General features: G+C 41.0%; 1 protein-coding gene across 2 annotated transcripts in view; it reads right to left on the bottom strand.

The window, feature by feature from the left end:
• PTCHD4 (patched domain containing 4) overlaps positions 1 to 25,874 on the bottom strand; it is a 102,962-nt gene that overhangs the window by 65,177 nt on the left and 11,911 nt on the right. For both annotated transcript variants that reach the window (XM_021529768.4, XM_021529769.4), the window contains exon 2: positions 12,458 to 12,938. In XM_021529768.4, the coding sequence (XP_021385443.1) occupies positions 12,458 to 12,938 (481 nt within the window). The remainder of the gene's footprint in view (positions 1 to 12,457; positions 12,939 to 25,874) is intronic.

A 25,874-nucleotide genomic window follows, 5' to 3' on the forward strand; every position in this document is an offset into this window, starting at 1 on the left:
CACACTGGGAATTCATATTCATTGTGTTATCTACTGTGATCTCATTGTTTTTTGTTCTGGGGATACAATTGCTCATCTTGCAAATTTGAATACATTCTTTGTTTCTAGATGCATATTCCAGCACTTAACTGTGATGGAGCACATGTTGACAAAATGAGCTGCTTAACGATGTGCTTGGGCTGCGTTTTCATTATTTTTTATCTGCCAAACCTTGCATTATCCAAGAAGTTTACTACTATTGATTTCTTTTTCATTCCAGAACATGGGGAAAGATATTGAATACCATAGAAGAATTTTTTCCAGTTATTTATGTCTTTCCAGCAGGAAGAGTGTGAATTTACAATTTAATATTTCATTATTATATTTAATATGAGCTACAATGATTTAATGTAGTACAAATATGTGCATGTATCAAAATGTTGTGCAAGAGTGAATCAAATTGCCATTATTTAAATAGACTATACCAGCATGGTTTCTTTTCTCCTGTAAGCATGGAGATTAAGTTTTAAAAATCAGGTTTATCTAATAAGACATATTTTCCATAATATCATGCACATTTAAACATCAATTTATAGCATAAATGGCACTGATTTTTTTTTGAGATAGATGCTTGATTTATGGTGTTAAAATGTCTGTTACCATCATATTTTACATTAGGTACATAAAGTTGTTGGAATTTTTGTTCTTAAATTTCTTATCTAACAAAATGTAAGGTTTTATTCCTTTGTGTTTACAATTTAAAAAGTGAAAGGAACTATGGGATGTTGCCCTTCATTTATTTCCTTTCACCCTGATTTTTTTCCCCTATTTTCTCAGTTTTTTTTCCTCAGAGGAAAAGTAAAATGAGCTTTTAAATTAGAAAGTAAACAATTTGAAAATTATGAAAACTAGAAAGTTATCCCTTTTTTATCAGTAAATAAATGTTTTCTGCTTGTGAACTACTGACATAATTCTTCACCATTTCATGTCAATTGAATTTGTGAGAAAATCTCTTTCATTTTTCTGGAACTTGGTGATATTTGAATTGAAAACTTTAAGGTACTTGAACTAATTCAGAGGAGATGGTGGGAAACGCTTCTGGGAAAGCTGGAAGGCACCTCTTTTGAAGAGCACCTGAGGCTGAAGGCTTGCCAAGATGAGCAGTGAACTCCCTTTGCCTGTTTAAGCTAATAGGGGACCAGCTCACTGCTCCACACACTGTGGAGGGAAAAGTGAAAGAACCTGATCTGCAGGTTAAAATCAGCCTCTATTTATCAACAATTTCCATAATGCTTTCACTTTTCCTTACTCATGTCAGTTAAAACAATCTCCTCTGGGAATTAAAAACCTTGCAATGTGCTCCAGGAAAAGACAATGAAAATGATATTTGTGCCACTGATTGAAGAAATTAGAAGTGTGTTCTTCTTTTCAAATAAACTTTGAGTGAAGTCCATGGAGACTTTCCCAATAACTAAAATATAAGATTTCCTAAAGAATGTATTATTTGTTGTGCATTTGGCAATAGAGTGTCAGGTTCTAGGGAAGTGGAATGCAAACGTGACAGGGTCAGGTAGAGGAAGTCACAAAAGACAAGAAAAGGTCTCCCGGATCACTGACAATGTTCTAGAAATTTAAGAACTGACAAGTGTTTTTTTCAGCTTGTAAACAAAACTCCCAAGTGGTTATCAATTTCATTGCTATAAAATGGAACCACATATACAGTTTTTTTACTTTAAAAACATTAAATAAATTGATTGACATTTTTGCCTTGTTTTGCCCAGTTTATGCATTTGGTCTTATTTGCCCGTACTTGACCACCTTGACTTTACCATCTCCTGACCAATTTTAAACTAATCATAAATTTCTACATCTTTTTTTTTTTTTTTTAACACTCCATAAAGGGTTTCTATTACTTTCCTTCAGGGAAAGAATCAATGTATTAGTGGTCAAAATCCATGTAAGAGGATTTTGAATCTTGCTTCATTAACTGAGTTGTCTGACTCCAAATACCCTAAGAAAGTGTTAGAACATCTCCATCTATGATTATTAAAGCCTTCCTTTCTTCAAGATCCTACCAAGGTCATTCATTTAAAAGCAGGCTAGCTGCATGATAAAGTTCTTGCTGTTTCTCAGCTCTGATGGGAGAGATACTGAAAGTTCACATAGAGGAATACAAAAGGCACTGAGCTGTTCAGAGAGGGACTTTGACAAGGACAGAGGGGAATGGCTTTAAACTGGAACAGGGTGGGGTTAGCTTAGATGGTAGAAATTCTTCCCTGTGATAGTGGTGAGGCCCTGGCACAGGCTGCCCAGAGAATCTGGGGATGCCCCATCCCTGCAAGTGTTAAGGCTGTGTTGGACAGGGCTTGAAGCAACCTGGTCTTAGTGGAAGGTGTCCCTGGCCATAGCAGAGGAATTTGAACTGGATAGTGCTTAAGATTCCTTTCAATCCAAACCATTCTGTGATTCTATGATTCTACTTTTGCAGTAGATGAGGTGAGCCCAGCGGTTACCACTCCAAAAAATGACATCTTTAAATTGACTGGGAGGGATATTTGCACTGGTGGGTTGTTTTCCAAAGTACTCAGCTTTTGCACAGCTCCAACAATTCTGGTAATGCTTTCAAGAGAGTAGCTTTGGAGCCTTCTCTTTCAGCTGCTTCTGTAAGAAAAGTGTGCTTTAGATGGGTTTGGCTTTTGTTCTTTGCACAGTTTCCTTTTCCAGTGATACTTACTCTAAGCACAAACAGGCTTTTTGTTCCCAAGTCTCCCAGGCTAGTTTTAGAAGGTTTAAATTGCATTAGCAGAGAGCTTTGTGTTAAACAGTTTCCAGTTATGGTAGAAGGACAGAAAGTTTCATTGCTCTGCACTCAGTATGCAGAGCACTTCCTCATCTTCAGCTTCTTGCAACTCTATGTCCTCCTTGCAGGATAATAATTTCTCAAGGTTTATAGCAAAAATATCAGCTAGAAACTTAGAGAAATACATTATTTTTCACCCTCTAGTTCATCACCAGGTGCACTAATCTGCCATTATAAAACAGTGCAAGTGCTCCCTCTAGGTTGTACCTGCAGTTTTGAGTTTCTGCAAGGTTTGCAAAATGCTGTAATACTGAATGGTTTCATGACAATGCTAGCACAGTAATTTTCTTTAAAAGAAGTATATTAACAGCAATGGAGTTCATAACACCAGGAAAAGCTATGGTATTTTACATTTCCAGGGGAAAAATGCATTTGAACACAGACTGGGATATGTTTGTAGGGTAGTGATATCAGGCTGTAAAGGAATGCTTTTCCTCCTTGGACTTTAGGAATATAGATTATGAGCAAAAAAATTCCTAGTGTTGAAATGCCAGGGATGACTGCAGGAAAAGGCAAGGACAACATGTCTAGGCACAGCTATGAGTTCTCAGGGAACTCAGAATGATTTTAGAGACTGCTGAGCCACATAATGTGGCCATTGCATTCACCAGTGAAATTCAGCCAGGTCTGGGTAAAAACCAGCATCTGCTTCCCAGAGCAGCACCTGCACAGTGCTTGGATCCAGGCAGGGCTCACAGCACTGCATCTGACCTGCACAGCAGCGGGAATCGGAGGAAGAGACAAATGTAATTATCCTCACTGAAAACCAGCCAAGACAGTGAGGACAGTGTGCTCACTCTTGCAGAACAAAAACCAAAGAGCATTTTTCGTGATCCAGAGCTGCAAAGGCCTGAGGTTTTTACCTCATTCAGCCCTGTGTCTGCATCTTCAGCTGCAGAGGCTCTCCCTGCCACTCTGGGCATCCCAAACAGAATCTCCTTCCTCGTCTCACCATGAGACAAGTGGATGGAGCATGACCTGTTTGTACACTTCCAGCAGGACTAACACATGGAAGTCAGCTGTCATACCTGGGAATACTTTCCCTGAAGGCCAGGAACACTGGCACATGATGGTGGCATGAATAGCACGAGCTGCTGCTGTCATTTGTTGCTGCTCATAGAGCAGTGAACCCTGAGCCAGTGTAGGTCCTGCATGCTGGAAGTGACTGCAGGCAGTCATCCCACCAGAGAGGAAAAGTCACTTCATGGGAAGGAAATGGAGTGAAAAAGGATCAGGAATGGAAAGAAAAAACTGAATTATTAAAAGTTCAACTAGGTAGTGGCTGCACAAAAGACATATAAATGATACAATACTGAGTAGAGTCTTTTTAGTTCATTTAGTATTTGCAATAGACTTCTTAAGCTTTTGATTCTATGCAAAGTTTTTAACATTGCACATGAATATAGCAGAAAAATATTGATTTAGAGCATTTGACAAATAGTCTGTTGAGTATCCCTTTTTGAACTCTTCAGGGGAAAATCATCAGACTAAAAGAAGGCAGCTATGGGAAAATTTCTTCAAAAGTGAAATTTCTTTGTATCAATTTTTGAACCAGGTTTTTAGAATGGTCATTACTTTTTATGCGTCTTCCTTATGGTTATGGTTTAAAGTTGCAATATTATTCAAAATAATGAAGATGTTTTAGCTAGCTGTGTAAAAATCCAACCTTTTCTTCATCACGCTGAATTTTTGAGCCACAGCCATATCTCACAGCAGTGAATTCCAGGGATGATTTGCACACAAAATGTATTACAGGTGAAAAACAGATACATTTGCTGGCTTTAGTTTTTGCTCAAAACCCAGAGGCACGATTTTGTATTTCCCTGAAGGGGACCATGATGTCTAAGGCAAGTAGACAGCCTGCTTCTTGGAGCCTAGAACATTAAGTTTATGCTGCCTTGAGTAATAGAGCCCACCTTTCCTTTCCACATCAGAAGAAACAGCAGGGTAAGACTGAATATTTCCCCAACACACCAAAGAACACAGGACACATCCTCAGCCTATCCCACATCTGCTCTTTCCTGCATATCCACCATTCTGCAGAGACCAGAAGTCATCACTGACCTTCCTGTGTGTATGGAGCTCACAGGAAAGTGTGAACTAATAGTAAAATATCTGTGAGAAAAAGATCTGGCAGGAAATTTTATCCAAATTGAAATAAGCCCTACGTATAAACTATCATAAAAGTATTTGCATATACATAGTTACTGTGAAAAATTACACTCCAAAGTTGAGCCAGACAGACCCTGGAGTTTATAGGTGCAAATTGCAGCAGTGGAAGGTTAAGAAATACCTTTATAAATGTATGGCTTTTTAAGCCTGGAACAAGCTGTTGAAGCAGGTTGTGGAATTGCTATTGGTGCTATTTGAAGCTGGATTTGTCAGTGCTCTATTAAGGATGATATACATGGAGCTAAATAATTTTTGCCATGAGCTAGCTCCTTTCCATCCCAAATTAGCCAAAGGTAAATGTGATGTGCATCGATACATACTAAACACAAGGAATGAAACTCCTGCTTTAATGAGATCAACACACAGAAAATGTGCATCCAATAAAGAACCTTAAATAATCCAGTTGCAGGAATGAACATTGCCATGAAAAGGTAGAAAAATGAATGCAAGAATTGTTCAGACAAACGTGTGAAGCATCTAAAGAGGAAATATCCTCTATCAGAACTGAATTGGTGAATTGATTGAGTAGTAATCATATATTTGAAGTGCAAAAGCAAATAATTCTTCTTAGCCTTTGACTTTTTAGCTTAAATCATGGTCTCTTATCAATTCACTTTTTCCAAAAGATTTTGGAAATGCTTGCAGCAAATTAGAAGCAGTTCAAATGACATCTACGACCCTGTTAGCTGCAGGTGGAGAGCTGAGGAAAATGTTTTAATAATACTAACAACAATAACAGACAACATGTTTTTGAGACTTATTTTGGGACAAATGGGTTAATTGAGTTCCAGCTAGAGACAAAAGAAGCCAGACTTTGCTTGCCTTTTCTCAAGCAACAAACACAGAAAATGTATTTTGTATTTTCTCTGTCATTACAGATCTGGCAGTGATGGTCTGTGCTTCAGCAGTGATCCATGGGTGAATCCTTCAACCTGTGCTGAGCCTCAGAACCACTGACCTGCAGCCCTGGAGTCCCACCATCCCTGAAGGATGACATTTGGGTTGATAAGAGACCTTATGAAGAGTCTCTACAGGAAAAGAAGGGCTAGAATTCCATCTCTAAGGGATTCAAGGCAGTTGCATATCTGTTGTATCCATGTGTCTATGTCTTAGAACTTATGTATATAACAGAATCACAGAATCACAGAGTCAATTAGGTTGGAAAAGACCTCTGAGATTATTGAGTCCAGCCTGTGACTCAACACCACCATGTCGAGTAGACCTGCATGTCTCATCCAGTTATTCTTCAAACACCTCCAGGATGGTGACTCTACCACCTCTTGTGCAGCCTGTTCCAATGTTTAATCACCCTTTCTGTGAAGAAATTTGTTCTCATGTCCAAACCAAATGTCCAACCTAAATGAGATCAACACACAGAAAAAGTGCATCTAATAAAGAGCCTTAAATAACTCAGTCTAGGAATGAGCCTATTTTACCACCCGAAAACCACAAAACCTCAGGTGCCAAAGCCTAAGAAGTCACCCTTTTTCAGAGATGGAGAAAACCTTCCAGAGATTAACACAGCTCATCCCAAACATCTACTAAGCAATTTTCCAAATACATCTGGGCTTTCCTATTTCTCTCTATTGCCTGCAAAGGAAATTGAAATTAAGGGGGGAACATTTGGGATACCTAGACTGGGTGCTACAAACCCTGCTGCTGGGACTGAGGCTGGCTGGGCTGCTTTGTGCATCCTTTCTGCTGGGTGTGAGAAGGCCCAAAGGACTGGCTCAGAGATAATCTCCCCTCGTGTTTGAGGAAAGGACAGTCTCAGACCAGTTGCCTCTCACTAACCATCACCACTTCAGGACATAGCTGCAGGACAAGGCTGCATGGTCAAAGTGCAGCAGATTATCCCAGAAAGGCTTTAGTCTTCTACTCAAATTCCAGGAAAGATTGTTCTTGGGTGAAATTTCTTTCCTATAGAAATGAAAAAATCCCACCTACTGCAACTAGAAATATACTTGTCAGGAAATACAACATGTCATGGGGAAATCAACTTTACAAATATACAAATATGGCAAATTTCTAAACCATTCGTATGAATTACTTGTGTTAGATGCATGTCCAAATAAGTAATCTTAAACATTTAAACATTTTTAAGTGTTGCAATTTCTTTCTCTGTTGATCTTTTCATTTTTTTCTTTTTGTTCCCATTTTCCTCTGTAAAAGTCAATAACAGAAACTTTATAATTAAGGACAAGGTACTTCCAAGCCCTTAAACATCTGCTGAATGAGTGGAGAAATGAACTGCTGTAACACCTAAATATCAGATTCACAGAATTTCTAAGGCATGGAGGGGTGGGGATTTATGTCAGGAGGTCTCTTTTCTCTAAAGGCTTGCTCTCTTGCTCCTCACCCAAATAGGAGGTGATGGTGTAACATGAGATTCATATGGCATTTGCTTTACTGCTGCATCAAAATGACAATCCCATAGTCTGATTCACTCTTGAAATGTTTCTGTCACATTTGTAATCAGAGTCCATTGCTTGAAGCAAAGGTTAGAATACTGTGATACTTCATGTTCAGGTAAACCAGTGACAGCCTCTACTTTGGCTCTCACATTTGTCTTCTGAGGTTTGAAAAAAAAATCTCATCTGAACTAGGACTTTTTTTTCTGCAATTTTCCATGACTCTGCTGCTAATATAATACTGTGACATCTCAAATTTACTGAAAGATGATCACCAGTCATTATTTCAACAACTGCCATCTGAAAGAGGTTAGATTGCTTCCATCTGAAATGCTAATAACTGCCTGGAGTCTTGTCTGCTATTGCCTTGATTCCTCCTTCCATCTGAACAACTCTGGGGAAGGAATAATGGGAAATTTTAACAGAATTCTGCACTGAAAGTACAATCTCTGCCATCCATCTTGAGCTCATAAAACAGGCATGGGGCTACTGCTGGATACAGGCAGCCTATTGGATCTTAAAGTTTTTGTGTCTCTTTGTTACATTTCTACCAGCAGTGTGGTTACTGGCAGGAGTGGCAGCAATACTGCAGTGTGTGGTAGGGCACTCAGTGAAATTAATGTTCTCTAAAGTGTCAGCTACAAACAGATGCTCCCACAGATATCCTATGGACTTCATTGTCTGGCCTTACAAATGACAGGAAATATTTCTCACATCCACTGTGGATTCAGCCTTATAAGAAACACATACACTTTACAGTACAAAAAGCATAATTACACTATAATTATACTGTAGGTAGTTTTTTATCATAAGATTTCCACTAATCTATATAATGAAGTACTTAATGGACTGGCCAAAAATAATTGCAATGTAAAATGATGTAATTGTTACACCTGCATTTAAAAATACACAGTTGGGACCTCAGCTGAGTTAAATCATTATCTCCCTGATGATATCAGTCTGGTTCCTGTGCATTAAAAACCAGATCATGGGAGCAATAATATCTCAATTATGTAGTTAACCTTCTGGTTATATTAATTAGTGATGATTAGGCATGGGAAACCATAATTATGTCACATACATAACACCCCTTTGAAATTGCATATGAATCTAAACACAAAAGGTAGATAAGAACATCTAACCAGGGCTAGAACAAATCTGAAATTTAATTATATGACTCTCTATCCTCTGTCTGAAACACAGCCTGTCATGACAGCTCTGCTGATATTAAATTTGTAGAAGAAACTGCAAGTTTTATTTGTCCCAGAAGATAAATTCCAGGTAGAACAGTCTCATATTCTAATTTCACATGCAGATTATTAAATTCTGAGTGAAAAAAAGACAAAATATTTAGACCCAATTCAGTTAATAAACAAGGAAGCTCTGAAACTAAAGAAGCACCTTTAACTCACAGCATTTATCCATTTGTCTGGGGTATGAACAGCTAAAAATCAGCCTCCCTTGCTCCTGTTTGCAGGAGATCCTGGCAGCCAGAGAATTATTTGCAGGAGAACTTCCCAAAGGGTTTCTCCTGAATGGCTGAACAAATGCAGTGGGAGACACAGTACTGAGAAAACTGAAAACTTCTTCCACAGGAGCTGTCTGAGGAAACTGTGGCTGGGAAGAGGGAGCCAGAGCAAACAGGATTTTCCACCACTGTCCTCATGCCTAACTTAAGACTGAAATTTTTCACCCTCAAGGATAAAGAAAAGCCAATCTGAGCTAACACTCTTCCCCGAGTTCAGCAGAGATGTGCTTTATCCCAGCAGACCATTCCCTCACAGCAGGACTACAGTAAATAATTATGGTGGAGGTCACTCAGTCTAAATTTAGGAAAATATTAAACATTCCACTTTTCTATAGAAGACTTCTGTCGCCTACTGAAACCTACAGAAGCTCTGCACTGCAAGAGGAATTGTGAATCTAAACATCCAGGCTTATTCAGATGGTAGGATCCTGCCACCCTTGCAGGGGGAAAAGGACAAGCCCAGAATATCACAAAATTTCCATTAAAATTAATCCTTTGAAAAGTGAACGCTAGAAGAAACTGCATATTTTTGACCAAACAAATGTACTTTAAATGGATGGTTTGCAAATGTCAGGTTGAAGTGTTCCAAAGTTGGGAGCTGTCAGAATTAATGCTGCCTGTGTACTCTGCATTGTACTTGCAGGGTCTTTGTCACTGTTATTGCCTGTTTGGTTTTTTTTTTGTTTTGTTTTGTTTTGTTTTGTTTTGTTTTTTTGGGTTTTTTTTTTGTTTGTTTTTTTTTTAATCTAAGTAACTTGACTTTGAAAGTTTGACTTGCAAATCTGGCATTTGCAGTTCAGGGAAATCCCACCTTGCACACTTTTTGTTCTGTATTCATTCAATTACTATTTGATGTGCTGTTTGCTTTCTGCTCTGCCAGCAGCAAGGGACACTGGTACAACGTGGGCCAGGGTGATTTATTGACCCACAGAATCAACAGTCTTGGGGAGTTCACAGTTTCTGTCCTGGGCTGTCAGATCAGTCCATGGCAGCCCAGTCCAGCAGAAAACCCTGCCCAGCAAGGGCCCAGGTGAGTGAGGCCGTGGGTGTATCCTGGGCAGAGCAAGGTCTCATTAGGTGGCAGTGTCCCTTAAGGGACTAAAGGCACATGGTGCTTTGCAGATTGTAACCCTGTTAGACTTTGGTAAGACATTCTGCCTGTCTTTTCCTCCACTAAACTGTAAAAATGTTGTCTAATATTTATAAACAGCAGTTCCCAAGCATTGCAAGCTGTTCTGTAATGATATTTTCAATTCAGTCTGAGACTCCTGAATGAAATTTCTGAAGAAGTTACGTAAATGCTTTCTTATTCAACCTGAATTGCATTCAATATAATATTATAGAAACAATCCTTGCAAACATCTCGCTTCAAGAGAGGTTGTTGTTTCTTTTCCTTTTGCTCTTGGCAGTGGCTGTGACAAGAATGACAGAGCAAAACACAACAGAAAGTTATAAATGTTACTTTTCCTAAGACAGCAAACAAAGTCATGAACTACTGAGATGGGAAACTAAGGCACTCTGCTTTCAGAAACTCTGACCTGTGTCTCACCCTGGGGCTGCACAGAAGGTTTAAATTGAGGAGCTCCTTTGGGAGTCACAAGTCTGGCACCTGTCAAGCAAAGACATTGTGCCACCCATCTCTCCAGCCATCTAAAAGAGACACCAACAGAGGAATGCACAATTTAGGAAAGATGCTCTTCATTGCTTCAGGGTTTTTTCACCTTTACTTCAACTTGCTGCACAAGCAAGGCAGTGCCTTCTAGTTCCTCCTTTGGTATGCACCTCCTGACAAACAAGGAAAAGGTGGCCAAAATCTGATAAAAAGCATGACCCCCTCTTCATCCTTTTCTCCATTCTTTGTTTCCTAAACCCACACCCCTCGCACAGGTCAGGATCCATCCATCACAACATGGCACGTTCTCTGCTGGCTTCCTTCCCTTTCCCCATCTCAGCACTTTCCATCAACTCCTCTGGCACCACAGAACTGTGCACAACATCTGAAGAGCTGGCACAGGGCAGTCCATGTCAGGGCCATTGCCACAGTGCAGATGACTGAATCAGAGGCTTTGGCACAGCCTTGTTTATCACTGTTAATGAGGCTGAACCAAACATGAAATTCCTTGGGGTCTTTTGCCTCACTCCTCTATTTCCTTTCTGGAGACTTGACCAATCCCTCCACTCCACCTCTTCCCACCTCAAGCAGCTGCTCCAGAGATTCTGAGAGCAGGACTGATGAGGCCACAGCTCAGCCCTTTTGTTTAGTGATACAGATGCATTATTAGGGGCTAGATTAAATAGGAGGTTGGGATTGGGGATGCATATACTCACAGGAGTTTTCTCAGGGGAAGATAAGAAAATACGGTCTTTTGGGAGATTGAGGTTTTAAGGAAAGTATAAGACCTTTTTTCAAACTTAGACTCTGGCTTGTGACTTTGCATATTTAGTTGACTCTTACCATAACACAGTAGTCAGTTTGAGGACTAGAAGTATGAACAGGATTTAAGAAATTAGCTGTAAAAATGCAGAGCTCTGGCCACTGGTAAAATTCCCTGACACCAGAATTGAGGCATGGAAACCTTTACTTCTGGGCTGTCACCACTGAGATTTTGCACAGAGCTGTCACTGGGGCTCAGACTCATGGTATGGCAAAACTGACAAACTTGGATGTGAGGGCACCAAACAATGCTGAGCTGGGCACCATTCCCTCAGCCTTTCCAATGAAACTTCCCAGCAAACTCATCAACCACATGGATGCCCTGGAAGTGCTTGGACCCAAACAGCACCAGAAAGCAACTGATTAAAAGCAATTCTTCTGCCTAAAGAGCTGGGTATTACATTTTTTCTTTCTTCCACAGCTTCCCCTGTCTGGGTGCAACACAATGGAAATCTGTGCAGCTGATCTGGGATTTCACAAACCAAGGGATTATGTGCCACAGATCCTGACAGGCTCCTGTGCTCACAGCCTGGCAAACACCACAACTGTAATCTCCTCTCTGAGATAAAGTCCATCAATCTTATTACACCAACCAGTCTCACACTGCCCTTCAGGCAGAGCTCAAAGAAAAGCCCTTTTTGGGAAGGATGTTAAAATCTGCCCTTCCTTGGTACCTTCCTGTTTAACTTACTCTTTTGGCTGGCCTCCCATCAAAGTTGGGTCAACACATATCCATTTTGTCTGCTGAGCTGACTAGTTTTCAATAACAATTTCTCCTTCATTCTGTAACAGAAATCAATAGAACTGCCCCTCTCTCATGTTGGCTGAGATTCCAGGAATGTAATTTTTTTTTTTATTGTTGTTACTGCTTTGTTTTGTTTCCATTTTTCTTTCTTTTTTTTTCCTTTTTTAATTTTTTTTTTTTTTTTTGGCAAGGCACAGACCAATTTAGAAAGATGAAAATGACTTAGAATTTCACTCAAAGTAAAATCTGCACTTTATAACCCAGGATGCAATTTACAATTCTGTCATTAAACTCTGTTAATCCTATTATTATGAAGATAAATAATTACCCATAGCGAAGAAAGGGATTCCCAACAGAGTAGAATTATATTTTCCATCAGTAATGAAAAATATCCCTGCCGCAGTGACACTGGAAATACAGATAGTGAGCACTCCCAGGAGTCCCAGGAAAGGTTTGCTACGCAGGCAGTCCTTCATGGAGCTCGAGAGGGTAGCAGTCAGGAGAATCAGCATCAGGCTCACCAAAATCTTGCCCCTGGCCAAGAGACTGGTCTGGTGGAAGTCCTTCCAGAGGCTGAAGGATGCTAGTGAGTAGAGCTGCAGATCCTGGTGATCCAGCTGCATCTTGTGCATCAGTTTACAGAATTCGCTCTCCCACTTCTCCCCAATGAGGTCCTGGGTGACAGAGCCATACGTTTGGAGGTAGTAAGTGATTTGGATGGCTCTGGCTGATTTGACTCTCTGGTCCTTGCTGTTTGGCACTTCCATTACCCCTCCAAGCTGGTGGCCAATGAAACTGCTCCTTCCATCCTGGGAGAGAAAGCAGAAAAATGAGCGTGTGGTTATCGTGCTTACGACGTGGTGCAGAGAGACTCTGTCTCCTCTCACAGACAAGCCAAGAGCTGTGCTCAGACACCACTGCACTCAACAGGAGCCTTGCCATCCCCCTCGCTGGCCTTTGGGATCTGTCCCTGCTCCCTGCCACAACTCTATCTTACCCATTATAGGCTCATTTGCATTTCTGTGCTGCAGTTCAGGGACTGCTCAGATACTCATTGCAGTCTCAGGGATTCCCAGATATCCAGGACCAAAATGTTGCATGCAAACTCCTCACCCCATGGGAGAGGATAACCTTCTACATTTAACTAATGGACAATGACAAATTTCAAATTACTACAAAAAGTTTGAGATGAAGATTAATTTCTAGATGATTTGTGATTTCCTGACACTTTGGAAATGATTTTTAGAAGCTGGAAATGTACATAAAATGAATCCTGATTCCTCAGGATACAGACGGATCCACAAAGTTTAATAGCTATTCCATCTCCAGAAACATATAATTAAAATAAGAATTTTGAATTGTTAATTTGAGATTTCACTGATTTATACCAATGGCACAGAGAAAATAATCTACCTTAAACCTAAATTTAACCAGGATTTGGTTTTTTTATACATTTCAAGAGTATAAACCTTACTTTGGTCTCACTCACTTTGGTAAATGCTAGGACATAGAAACCTCCATGACAATCAGTAAAGGACACATCAAGTCTACTCAGTCTCTGTTAACAAGACCAGACCTTTTTTTTTTTTCTGCAAAGTTATCTGGCCCCATTTAAATACTTCTTTAGGGTTATTTTTTTCTTTTGTTGCTGTAAGGATTTAATAAAAAAGGTCCTATAAGAAAGATCCTCTCTCTTTAGCTACTGGTAGTAGGATAACTGTATGTGCCCCTTCCAAGACAGAAGAAGTCTGTGTGGATTTAGAAGACCAAATACAGTTGCAAACTGAGGAATAAGAGTCAATGACACAATTGTCCCAGCACAAGTTATCTCTTTCATCAAATAAATTCACATCCAGGGATTGTCTTTAGCACACCAAATAATATTTTGCTTTCTCCCCAACAAAAATTGGATTAAAATTTTTCAAATTTATTCATCTTGTATTTAATAAAAGCATAAAATTATCAAGGCAGTTGATGTCTAAGCTACCTAGCAGCAGTGAGCTCATATGAGCATTCTTTGCCTAGACACGCTACTAGAATGAGCTGACAGCTTGAATTTGGGAAGGGCTCTGCCCTCCACACAGACACGGAAGCAATCATGCAAAAGGTCGGAACCATTTGGGGGAGACACTTTAACATGTATTACATTCAGGGTTACCCGTTTCTAGAAGCACCTGTGCTGCATGCAGGTCATTATCTGAAATTGCCAGACCTGCTCATAGCAATGATTCCCATTCTAAGGAAAAATCAGTGAAATGAGGCTTTATAAAATTTAGATGTCTTCCAGCATGTTGACTCATAGAGCAAATAAATATCAGAAATTGGGAGACAGTGTTTAAAATGTTTTATGGACTCACCTTGCCTTCAATCAGGTATGTAAAGGAGGTAATCCTGCCACAGAGAAATTTCTACCTATGCTTACTTTCAGGCAGGAGCTCACACTGTTCCCAGCTTTGCCTGCCACGGCCCAGGGAACGTGACAAAGTGCTTTTCACAAGCTCATTTTTTTCCCTATTCCCAGTTGTTATTTCCCACCAAAATAGTGGCTTCTGGCAAGGATATCCTGGCACGAGCTGACACAAAAGGTGAACTGCAGTTAAGTGCCAGCTTCCAAAATCACCTGGAGCCTCATTGCAAATGTCACATAAGCAGAGAAAGCTATCACAGAGGGGCAGCTGCTGCTGTTCAAACTCAAAAAAATCCTCATCCCCAGCATTTAACATTCCAATCCTGCTTGGATTTTTAATTTCTACTCTTTCTAAGGAGAGGTCACACCTAACATTTGAACGCTCACAAAAAGTGCATTTCCAAGCTGGTAATTAAGGCTTGAGCAATGCAGTCCTGGCTCACATCGGATGCAACTTTGCAGCTAAAAATCCCCACTCGGCACCGCCTTGAAATTTTGGAGAGAAATTTCACATTTCCTCAGTGTCTGGGCAGAGCTGACATTCAGAGGCTTGCAGGCGCTGCAGGATTCTGTAGCAGCGCAGCTCCCAGCCCAGGCAGAGCTCTGTAATTCAGGTTTCATTGATTCACTATGCAGCAGGCACGGCAAGGTTATGGGGAACTTTGTGATGACCATCTGCCTTCCCCTGCGAAGGGAGCAGCGAGCGACGGCAACATTTCAAAGGAGGCGGCAGAGCAGGCACAAATAAGTCATGTTCTGCCGTATCTCCCATGAAACACCAGATAACAGCTATTTTTCACACTGATGTACAATAGGGCACCCAGCTCATATGTCAGCAAAATGGAGAGTAAGCTTTCAGATGGAATCGAGGAAATCACGGGCACTAGATTGCTGTGAGGATATTTTGTCTGTTCCCTTCTTTCTGGAGGCAAACTCTTTCCTATCTAAGCAAGGATTTTGCCTTTGCTCCAGTTTAATAAGAATGTGGCACCACTCCACCTGTGGCACCAGAAGGCTTTTCTCTGATACAACCCTTGGAGAATAACAGAATCATAGAACAGCTTGGATTGGAAGAGACCTTAAAAATCCTCTCTTTCCAAGCCCCTGCCATGGGCAGGGACACCTTTCACTAGTCCAGATTGCTACAGACCCTGTCCAACCTGTCCTTGAACATGTCCAGAGGTGGGGCAGACACAGCTTCTCTGCAGTGGTTACAATCTTAGAGAGGAAAGCAGATGAAATATGGGGGGAAACAGTCTTTCATTCACCCCATTTTATGGATGACAAATTATGCGTAGAAAAATGGAGACCCACTTCTGCCAACATGAATTTCAGCACCTCCCAGAGTCCAACACAGGGACCTACCTGTTCTTGGAGTCTCATGGGAGCTTCAGAGGAGTTATTCACTGCCCCAAGTTCTCTGCTGTCCTCCAGGACCAATTTAGTAAAAGAACAAGTCACAGAGGGCTAAACTCCTTTACTAAGCCTAAGGTCTGGGAAACAAAATGTGGCCACAATGACTTGTGTAAGTGATGCCTGAAGAACCAGGCAGGTTTTGAATAAGATTCTACATAGTTCTTCATGAAAAAGATGCTTTCTGCTAATAATTACTGCATCCTTCCTGTCAAATGCCCACACACTGCTCAATTTAATAACACATTTTTATGTTTCAGACTACAGACCCCTTACACTTTTTAACCTACATCTGCTGCTACTCTCTGATACTATATGCAGAAAAACAACCCCCCCCCCCCCCCAAATAAGTATATAGTAGTAGTTATTGGTTGTACATGATTTTCTACCCATGTAGGATGTACAACAGAAGATGCTAATTGACTTTAGCAAGGTCACTTGCATGGTTGGAATCTTGTTGCAAATCCCCGGTCTGTGTCTATGTCTTTCTCTTTTCTTTCCTTTTTTTTTTTTTTTTTTTTTTTAATGTCTGATGAACTGTTAACAGTGTCTGTTCTTCCAGATTCTGATGGCAGATAATTCGCTCCAGACCTGAGCATCTTTAAAGATGCAAAGAAACATAAATCACCTGCTGGGGTGTGTGATATTTCATCTAAAACAGGGGGTAAGCAAAATTCTTTGCTTCAATGGACATTATTAAATTGTTTTTTGTATCCTCCCTTCTCTTTTTCTGGTTGTCCCAAAGCCATTTGATATATTTAGGCTCTGAAAGGGAGGAGAATGAGGACTAAGATGACAGGCATGAACAGCTTCACCTTCCTGTTCCCCCAGCACGATGGACTTTGCCACTCGTGTCTATGCTGACCTTGCTTGTGGTTGAAAATCCAAACTCCTTGTTTGTTCAGCAGTAAGATTCACTAATTGTGAATGAATGGGTACAGAATAAATCCCTTCTATGTTTCAGGCTGGAAACTTATCTGTAAAGGATGCTTGGACCCTTAATTTCCCAGGAAGATGTGTAAGTGGCATGGGAAGTTTGACTTGCCCCAGCGCTGAGGACCTCTCAGGTTAAAGGAAACTCACTGCTCCTACTGAGCTAAATATCTTCTGCTAGTGATAATAGTAGCAGGCACAGATCCTCCCAGCATGCAGCCCAGAGGGACACTAGAAATACTCCCTCACTACTAAAATTACCTGTGGCCTTTTTTTTGTTTCTTAATATTTTCAGTGCAGCTGCTGCAGGCCCAGCTCCTGCTGGGGGTTCTGTGTGGTCACCGCAGCAGCAGCCGCCCTCGACAGGGCCTTACCCTCTGCTGGGGTGTTTTATTTGTCCAAAATCACTCTAAGTTAGGAAGAAAGCAGGGCTCTAGTCAGTGCAGAGAATGGCAGGGAGCTGTGGGGACTGGCACTGAGGGACAGGGATTAGCGGTGGGCCTGGCAGTGGTAACTCAATGGTTGGGCTACATCATCTTGGAGGTCTTTTTTGAACATGAATTATTATATCATTCAGCTCTGCTCCAGATGCATCAGCTTCCTCTGGCTTTCCTCTCACAGGAAAAAGGGAGGGTTGGAGGCATTTTTGAGAGGGCATGGCTCCTGCCTTCTTAGCACCTCACTCAGCAGAGGTTGGGCTGGCAAGGGTTCTAAAACTCTTTTCAGATCCCTAGCAATGGGAAAGGAGCCCTTGTTCCCAACTACTTGATCACTCTCATTCAAGTACACCTACAGGACCTTAGCCAGAAAACTTATTTCTATTTTTATTTTTCTTTAACTGCTTCTTCTCATCAACTAGAGTGATAGATCATTATAGCTGCATCATAGAAATGTTAGGATAAAGCATGCCATCCTGCTTGCATGCTATTTTATCTTAAAAGCTTAAACTGTTCAACAAAGGGCAACCAGGAATGTCTGCTGAAATACATTGTGTGATAAACATCCTAATGAAATCAATGTAGTTGTTTCTCCCTCTGATAAGGACATTCCTACTCCACTGTAGGTCATAGAAAGTATTATGCTAAAAACCACAGAAGTTAGGATGAAGCAAGCTGCTTTTCAGCCAGCTGCAAGTTTTCAAGGTAAAAAAAGTAATAAAAAATTTAAGTCCCCTTTCATTTAGGGTTGAACATTTTGGGCTGCTCATGTTCCTTTCAGCCCCACTGTAAAACTTTGGAGAAAGGTTTTTTCTCCTCAATCAAACTGGTTCTTCTGTCCCTGTCCCTAGTACAGTTATGCATAGAGATCTTGTAGCAATCAATCTCTGTTACACAGCCACCCATTACCAAAAATTCTTGCAGCATTCCTTTCCAGAACAAAGCACGTAATGCTGATTCATGTCAGCATTTTCCCCCACATTTTTATGTAGCAGTTTTCAGTTTTCCTGTCCTTGCAGCTGTGTAGGTGCTCCTGCACTGTTTGCTCTGCAGCTGCTCTGTATGGATGAAGGATGGAGGGAGCATCCAGAGCAGGTGAACACTGAGGGCAGCACATTTGATGTAGAGCTGCACCTTGTCTGGCTGGGAACAGGGACAGAGCCATGGCTAAGGAGTCTGTTCACACCGCAAAAACTAATTCTATGAAAGTGGCCATGAGAAGTTATCCAGGAAATAATTGTCTAACTCTCTGCTGCAATAAAGAAGAATTCTTTAATTTCCAGCTACCTAGCAATGATGAAGCTCAGCTCACCAGCTAACCAAGCAAATTTGGTTTATGGTCACTGTGAAGAGTCAGGCACATCTAAAAGACTCCATCCTGAGGTACAGGTCAAAAGCAGATTTGTTCTCTGCAGTTCTCAGCCCATTTCTCTGCCCTTAAAGCAGAGGCATGAGATTACTTAAGACTTGACCCCAGATTTTATCATGCTAAAAATGCCTGATCTGCCTTGTCATTCCTGGCTCATGCTGGCCCCTTCACAGACGTGTCCTGCTGGTTAACAAAACCACAGCCCTTCAGCCTCTTCCCAGGGAAATAATGGAATTCTAGGGTGATTTTTAAGTAAAGAAAGAAGTACACAGAGCACCCAAAAGGGAACCAGAACCATCTGATACTCTTTCTGATGACTCTGGGCCTGTGCCCCTACCATCAACAGCTTTGGGTTTCTAGATTTTGATAAAAGAAGCAAGAACAGATTAAAAGGGACATATATTGTAGTATTAATAACAGAGAATAAAAGAAATGCCCTAGAATTAAATCAAATTATGGAAGAATTCATAAGAGTGCAATAACAAAGTGTGACTGACATTAGAGAACTCTTCTCTTTGAAAGAGCTTCTGGCAGTGCTGTTTCTGAGTGGTGCTCCTCACTTTGTTCCTTCAGCATCACCCTGTCAGGTTTTCTGAGAACCATAGTGTGGTCAGGGTTGGAAGGGACCTTTGAAGGTCACCTGGTCCAACCCCTGAAATGAGCAGGAACACCTTCATCTAGATCAGGTTGCTCAGCCACATCTAACCTGGACATGAATGTTCCCGGGGTGGGGCATCCACCATCTCTTTGGACAAGCTGTCCCTGTGTCCCATCACCCTCAATGGGCATCTCTGTTGAGACAAGGGAAGGACAGAAAGGAAGGAAAAAAGGCTCTAACTTCATCTTCTGTTTCCCTTGCACATCTCTCTGGGAAGAAAATACAAGATAATCTCTCTCCCTCCTACACCAGCCTCACTCCACTTCCCTCCTAGACTATATTTCATCTTTACATCCTTTGCAACCCCTCTTCAGTCTTTGTCCTATCTTCAAGATCTTTGTTTCTCAACTGATCCCTTCACCCACAAGGTCAGATTCCCATTCAGTCCATCTCAGATCCCATCCCAGTTCCTTTTGGAAAAGAGGAATAGATTAACTGTCCCACAGAGCTTTGTCCCCAGCTGTCCTGAGCAGCACCTGTGCACCCAAGGACACAGTGGTGTCCTTGAAGCTGATGAGCAATACCCACATGGGCTGGGATCATTCATCTCCCTAGGTGGGAAGGGTGCTGGAAGATGGGAGAGTCACAGACAGCACAAAGAGAACTGCAAGCACCGGAGGATAATTTTGGGCTACAGCTGTTGTCTCTGCCTTTTTCTTCTCTGCCCTCCATCAGGAGCAGGACACAGGCACAGCAGTGAAGCAGCTTTGGCACAGACAGTTCAGGCAGGTGAGCTGCACCTCAGCACTCCAGTCCCACGAGATGGGTGCAGGGGTGAAGGGCACAGCTTTCCTTGGATGCCCAGCAGCCTGGGGAGCTGGGATAGCTCACTCAGGAGGAAGGTGGGTGGCTCAGGAAACCTTGTAGGTGACACAAGTTCCAAAGGTGATCCATGTCAGCAGGACCTCAGAAATTGTAGGTTACCCTGGGTGTGTGAATCTACCAGGTAAGGTATTAAAACATGACTGTCCTCTTGTTTCCAGCAGGCACAGAGCTCCTGCTCCCTCCTCACCATTCACGGTCCCTTGGAGGGATCCTGCCCTGCCTAGGATCACAGAACCTTGGCACCAGCCTCTGCTTTTCACAGCCTGTCCCTGCCAGTGGAGGAACCACAGAGCAAAGAAATGGCTGCACTGACCCCTAAATCCTCCAGGAAGAAGGAAGATGGTAAAAGTAGTCAGTGCAGGTCAGAACTTTTTCAAGGAGATGCCAGGTGGGGGCAAATCCAAGCTCCTGCATTGCCTGCTAGAGCTGTGACTCTCCACCTATGCAAACTGCAAAAACATTTATGCCTCTGCGAGTTGCTAAGCCATGAAAACTGCCCAGGTACAATTGAAAAAAAGAAAAAGGTGCTGGTCTTTGTGGTCTTGCCCACAGCTACTCTTCATACCAAAAAATTTTGTTTGCGCCAAGGAGAAACACAGGAATGAATCATTGACAGCAGTGCCTTGAGGGAATTGTGTAAAACACCAATATTTGGATATATACAGTTAAACACTCTCACTGGCATATGCAGTAATGTGTTTGAAGAATGGAAACTGTCTCTCATGTTTGGCAGCCTCAATGAATCTATATCATGAGTACTTTTAATCAATGAACACTCTATATTCATTCTGATTTCCTCCACAGCTTAAGTGCAATATTAAAAATGTTCAAAGGAAAGGAAGAAAATTGCAACAAATATTAAAAATATTAGAGTGTTTTTTCAGCACAGACCAGTGGCCCATCTAGCCCAGTTTTCACTCTCTGTCCATTTCTAAACTATGGTGCACCAAGACAGTGTCTTCCATGACACAGATGGAAGATGTCCTTTGGAGTCTCAGAGTATTGTTGATTTTCTAGCTCTTTAATAAAAAACAAAATAAATTAAATTAGCTGCTTGGGAGGAGGAGGAAGAATAGAACAGTTCAATTTTTATTTTAATAGACAAATCTTTCTCCTAAATGCAATGATTTGAATTATATTAGCAACAAAAAGTAAGTGAATTAATGAATAAAAACTATCTTTGTACCCCAGTGAAATTCAACAGTTTAGTTATCTCAAGAGGGTCATGCTTTTCTCCCAGTGGAGTAAGCAGGACAACGTTTAACCAAAATTCTTTCTATCTCTTGAGAATATTTAATCTTAAGATTTCTTGAGGTCTATGGAGATATAGGTTAAACAAGATCCTAAATACTAAATTTAAAAAGACAGCAGAATGCACCAAAAAAATACAGAAAGTCTTCTTTCCATATCAGTAAAAGCAAAAGGCATAAAACTGCTTGAAAAAGTTCATCCCATACTCCATAAACCCAAACTAAAGAGATTTGGGTGACTGGGGATGAGACCCAGTGGCTGTCAGGAGATTCTAAAGAGGGGACAGAGATTTTCACTGACATATTTGTGGGCCCTCTTGCTTTGTGAGCATCCCACTGTGTGACTCTTCTAATTGCTTTCCTTACACCACATGAAATCCAATACACAGAAGAAATAGGAAGCAAATCTGCCAGAAAGTGAAAAGGATTGGATTTGCCTGGTTTTATTACTTCATTTAAAGGAAATGTTAAAAAAACAAACAACAGAGAATAAAAAGTGAGCAGTAAAGCAGATCCACAGGAATCGTTTAAGCCTTTACAATCTGAAGTTTCAATAATGACACAGAAAAGGGTACTTTTCTCTTTTTAAATTATGTTTTATGTTGGCAAACATCTCTTTAATTTTATCTGTCTCTGCTCATCTTGTTTTCTCCAGGGACCAGCAGCCAAAGTACTGAAACACTGCAAAAATGTTCTATGAAAGGCAGGAAGAAAAGAAGTAACTGAGAATCAGACAGACTCAAGTGTGATGTGGCAAGATTTTGAGTCTAGAATGGTTTTGAGGTTAATTTACAGGTAACTGGATTAGCTAAGCCCAGGCTTTGAATATGAGATGCTGCTGTGCTCTTATCCAAGTCCTAGCAGGGACTTAAACTCTCACAATGCTCAGTAAGATAAAACAAGGCACTGCACAAAGCAGATACAGTTGAGGACACTTAACACTTCTAGCTGAAAATTCCTCTTTTCTAAGAGATAATTAATCAGTTTTCCCTCTTTTTTTATTATTCTCAAATTTGGCATTGTGCAGCAATTTCTCTTCCATGAAGCATCCCTCCCTTCTCTCCAGCACACACTGGGTTTTAATGAGTTTGGCCATTTGTTAGCTGGAGAGAGCCAAAAAAATGTCTGCTTTCAGATGCTTTCCTTTTTTATTCTTTTTTCCTTTTTTTCATGGTGCTGGATGAGGCTCTGGGAAGGGGGAGAGGGAATGAGGCATTTAAGTAGGCCTTGTTTTATGCATTAAAACCTAACTAAAGCTGGGGTTCTGCTGACCCAGGGTACTTTTAATTCAGTACATTCATAGAGATTTTTGACACCCCCATTTGAACATCAGCGGGTAGCTTTTATATTTGTGAATTTTGTCTCAAGATCACCTTGTAATGTACTCCTTTCATGGTAAAATCTTGTGTTAGTAGCCCACAGAGATGAAGGTGTTGTCATGTGCAATCCTCTCACAAGTCTTTAATTCTTATCCCAGTTAAAAAAATTTAAAGTCCACGACATCATGGCATGGAATACCACATCATACCATGGCATCATGTGGAATTGTTCAAAAATATTCAGGTGTGGTGTCTGGGGACGTGGTTTAGTGCTGGACTTGGCAGTGGTGGGTTAATTGTGGGACTTGACGTTCTTTCCAACCTAAATGATTCTATGACTCTCTGGGCTTCCCATTGCCTCTCATCACTGCAGAGCTCTTACACTGGAAGTCCACTGACACAAGGAGGGTTGGATTTCTGTGTTTTCTCAGTCATACTCTGTGGGAGAGGGTGTCTTGCACTGTCTCAGCACACAGCACATTGCAGTGATATAGTGTTACACAACAGCATGGGACAATCAGGAAATTTTACATCATCCCAAAGCCTTCACCTAGAGATTGCAGGGGGTGCCACTGAACAAGGTCTGCATGCCTGGAAATTATCTCAATGCAGCCTCTGTGCTGTGGAGGACTGGGAGGACACAAATGAAGTCCAGCAGATGCCGAGATCTCGGTTCAGACTGTAATCACTGGTCACCAGTGGGGTTCTGGCAGGGCCCAGGACCCTGCTGTGCAAGATGCTGTGCAAACACACAGCTGGAGAAGCTGCCCATGCTCCACAAATCTTCCCATTCTGATGCTGAACTTTAGTAGCTGCATTTCTTAGTGTGAACTGGTGATGCCAGAGGCGAGGTCCCTTTCCTCTCTGTCATAAGCTTGCATCTCCTCCCTGCCAAGCTTGGGAGCAGCTGCTCATGTGGTGTGTGGTGAAATGGATTGGAGAAATAATCCAGGTTTATGCAAAATGAACAGGAGGGGGAAAAGCGAAAGAAAAAAAGAAAGGAAAACCAAATATTTAATCCCCTTATCCTCTCCTTGCTGCCATCTGGCAGAAGATTTCTTTAATTTTCTCTGTTCAGACCCCCCAATCTAATGGTGATATCAGTTGTGCCACACCTGAAAGGCTCCATCCTAAAGGTGGCTGTATTTCACAGCTGAGTATTTGTCCTTACTCTGGATACACAATCCCTATTATCTTCCAGGAGAGTTTCTGATTTGGATGTGTCTCTTCAGCCAGAACAAAGCTCAAAGCATGAAAAGCCACAACTGAGGCTCTGAGGTCCTGAGTCAGGCTGCCTAACCAAGGTGTCAGGCTGGAAATGTCAGGAGTACTGTGAAAATGTCAGGACTACTTCACTGCCTGCTACAGGAAAAGAGGAAGACAGGGCACCTTTGGAAGGCAATTTTTATCTTAAATGGACTGACTCTCATTCTTAGGGATTTTAGTCCTCCTAAAGCCTACAGTGCCCCAAAGCCTTGTTTATGTACCTTTATAAAATGCATGTGTTCCTAGATGTGTACATGAATGTAGTGTTGCTGTTAATAATGAATTCAAGATACAAAGTGAGATGAATATTTAATTTCTGCGTATAAGCTCTTCCGGAGAAATGCAGAAATTCTCTGTAAATAATATTAGTATTAACAACCATCCTTTCAACTTATTTCAAATGTTTCCTTGCAATACATCAAAGCTTTTCCCCCCAAATATGCATTTTATAATTACTGTAATGCAATAGGTGTTAAAAAAACAAAAAAGGTTTTTCAAAATCACCTGCTGCGCAAAGTGATTTTTCAATTTTATATTAGTATAGTCTATTTGGAAAGGTTTTGGTTCTGGCAGAAGAGGAAGGATTGGACTTTTAATTCTAAAGCAAAAATGTTGCAGATGGTGGGGCCTTGTGGTATCTAGCCACCTTTGGATTTCAAGCAAATATTTAGGGAAAAATTCTGATAGAGTAAGCCAAAGAGTAATCAGATGTTAAAGCTCTTCCAGATGATGGAATTTCAACATTTGTCTCCTGAGCACTCTGCAAAATTTCTGTCTCCCTGCTGCAATAAACTGCCAATATCTGGCAATCTATTTTGGATGAGGATGGCATTTAATTCCAGTTCCTTCAGTGGGAGCTAATTCCTTATTCAGATTAATGTATTTTAGTTCTTTTGCAACTGTCTAATAATAATTTCCAAAAAGAGTTTTTCAAAGCCCTGTCAGAGACTTGGAGTGAGAAAAAGTTGCAATGGACTTGAGAAGGAACCTAGATTTTCCCTGTGAAATTATTCTGGGAGGTTATTTTTCTCATGTCAGTGCACATACAGATTATTCCCTAGGATTTTTTGGAAAATCCTCACTTGATATGAGCCTTTTCTCTAATGATCTCTAGATTTAGCATTTCCTCATGCTTACAGAAATTTCATGGAACTTTTTTTGGGGTAATTTGAAATAAAAGTATAGTGACATTCACTTACCTAATTTTAACCATCTGAAAGGTTAATGCATAATACAAATATTATTGCTCTGGTCTATGATGTCTCTGAATAGTGAGTTTCTCCTGTCCTAATGTAGATGTTTAGAGAAACTGAAATTAGTTACTCCTGCAGGTTCACCCTTCTATCCTCTGGTTGCACATTTTGCTCACTTTAGATTAGATGCTGAATAGAAAATGGCTTTTAGAGGAAATACATGTGTTGCTTTTGTGACTCTCTGCATGAGCACCCACAAATTTCTCCACCACAGACCCTCATTGGAAGGGTCACAGCCTGACTCTGAAGACCAGACCAGATCCCATCCACTGCAGCAAAGGCCCTGACATTGTGAACAAAAAGAGAAGAAATGGCCTGACTCTACAATTCTTTTCACAAACATCACCAGCCATTTCCTAGACAATAGTTCTGTGATCATGCTCAAGTTGGACAAAAACTAGGATAGGATCCAGATGAATATTTCATAACTATCCTGTTAAACTAAGTTTTAGGACTGTCTGCTACCATAATTTTTCCTTGGCACAACCAGAATACAATTAAGAAATGACAAACTTCAACAGGGACAAAATGGAGCCAATTTTTGACATTAGAGGTATGAGGATTTTCAAATTTGAAGTGCTGTGAAACAATCAAACAATGCACAACATGGCAAAA

This window comes from Lonchura striata, chromosome 3 (genome assembly GCF_050655825.1).
Source record: "Lonchura striata isolate lonStrDom1 chromosome 3, ASM5065582v1, whole genome shotgun sequence".
NCBI classification, from domain to species: Eukaryota; Metazoa; Chordata; class Aves; order Passeriformes; family Estrildidae; genus Lonchura; species Lonchura striata.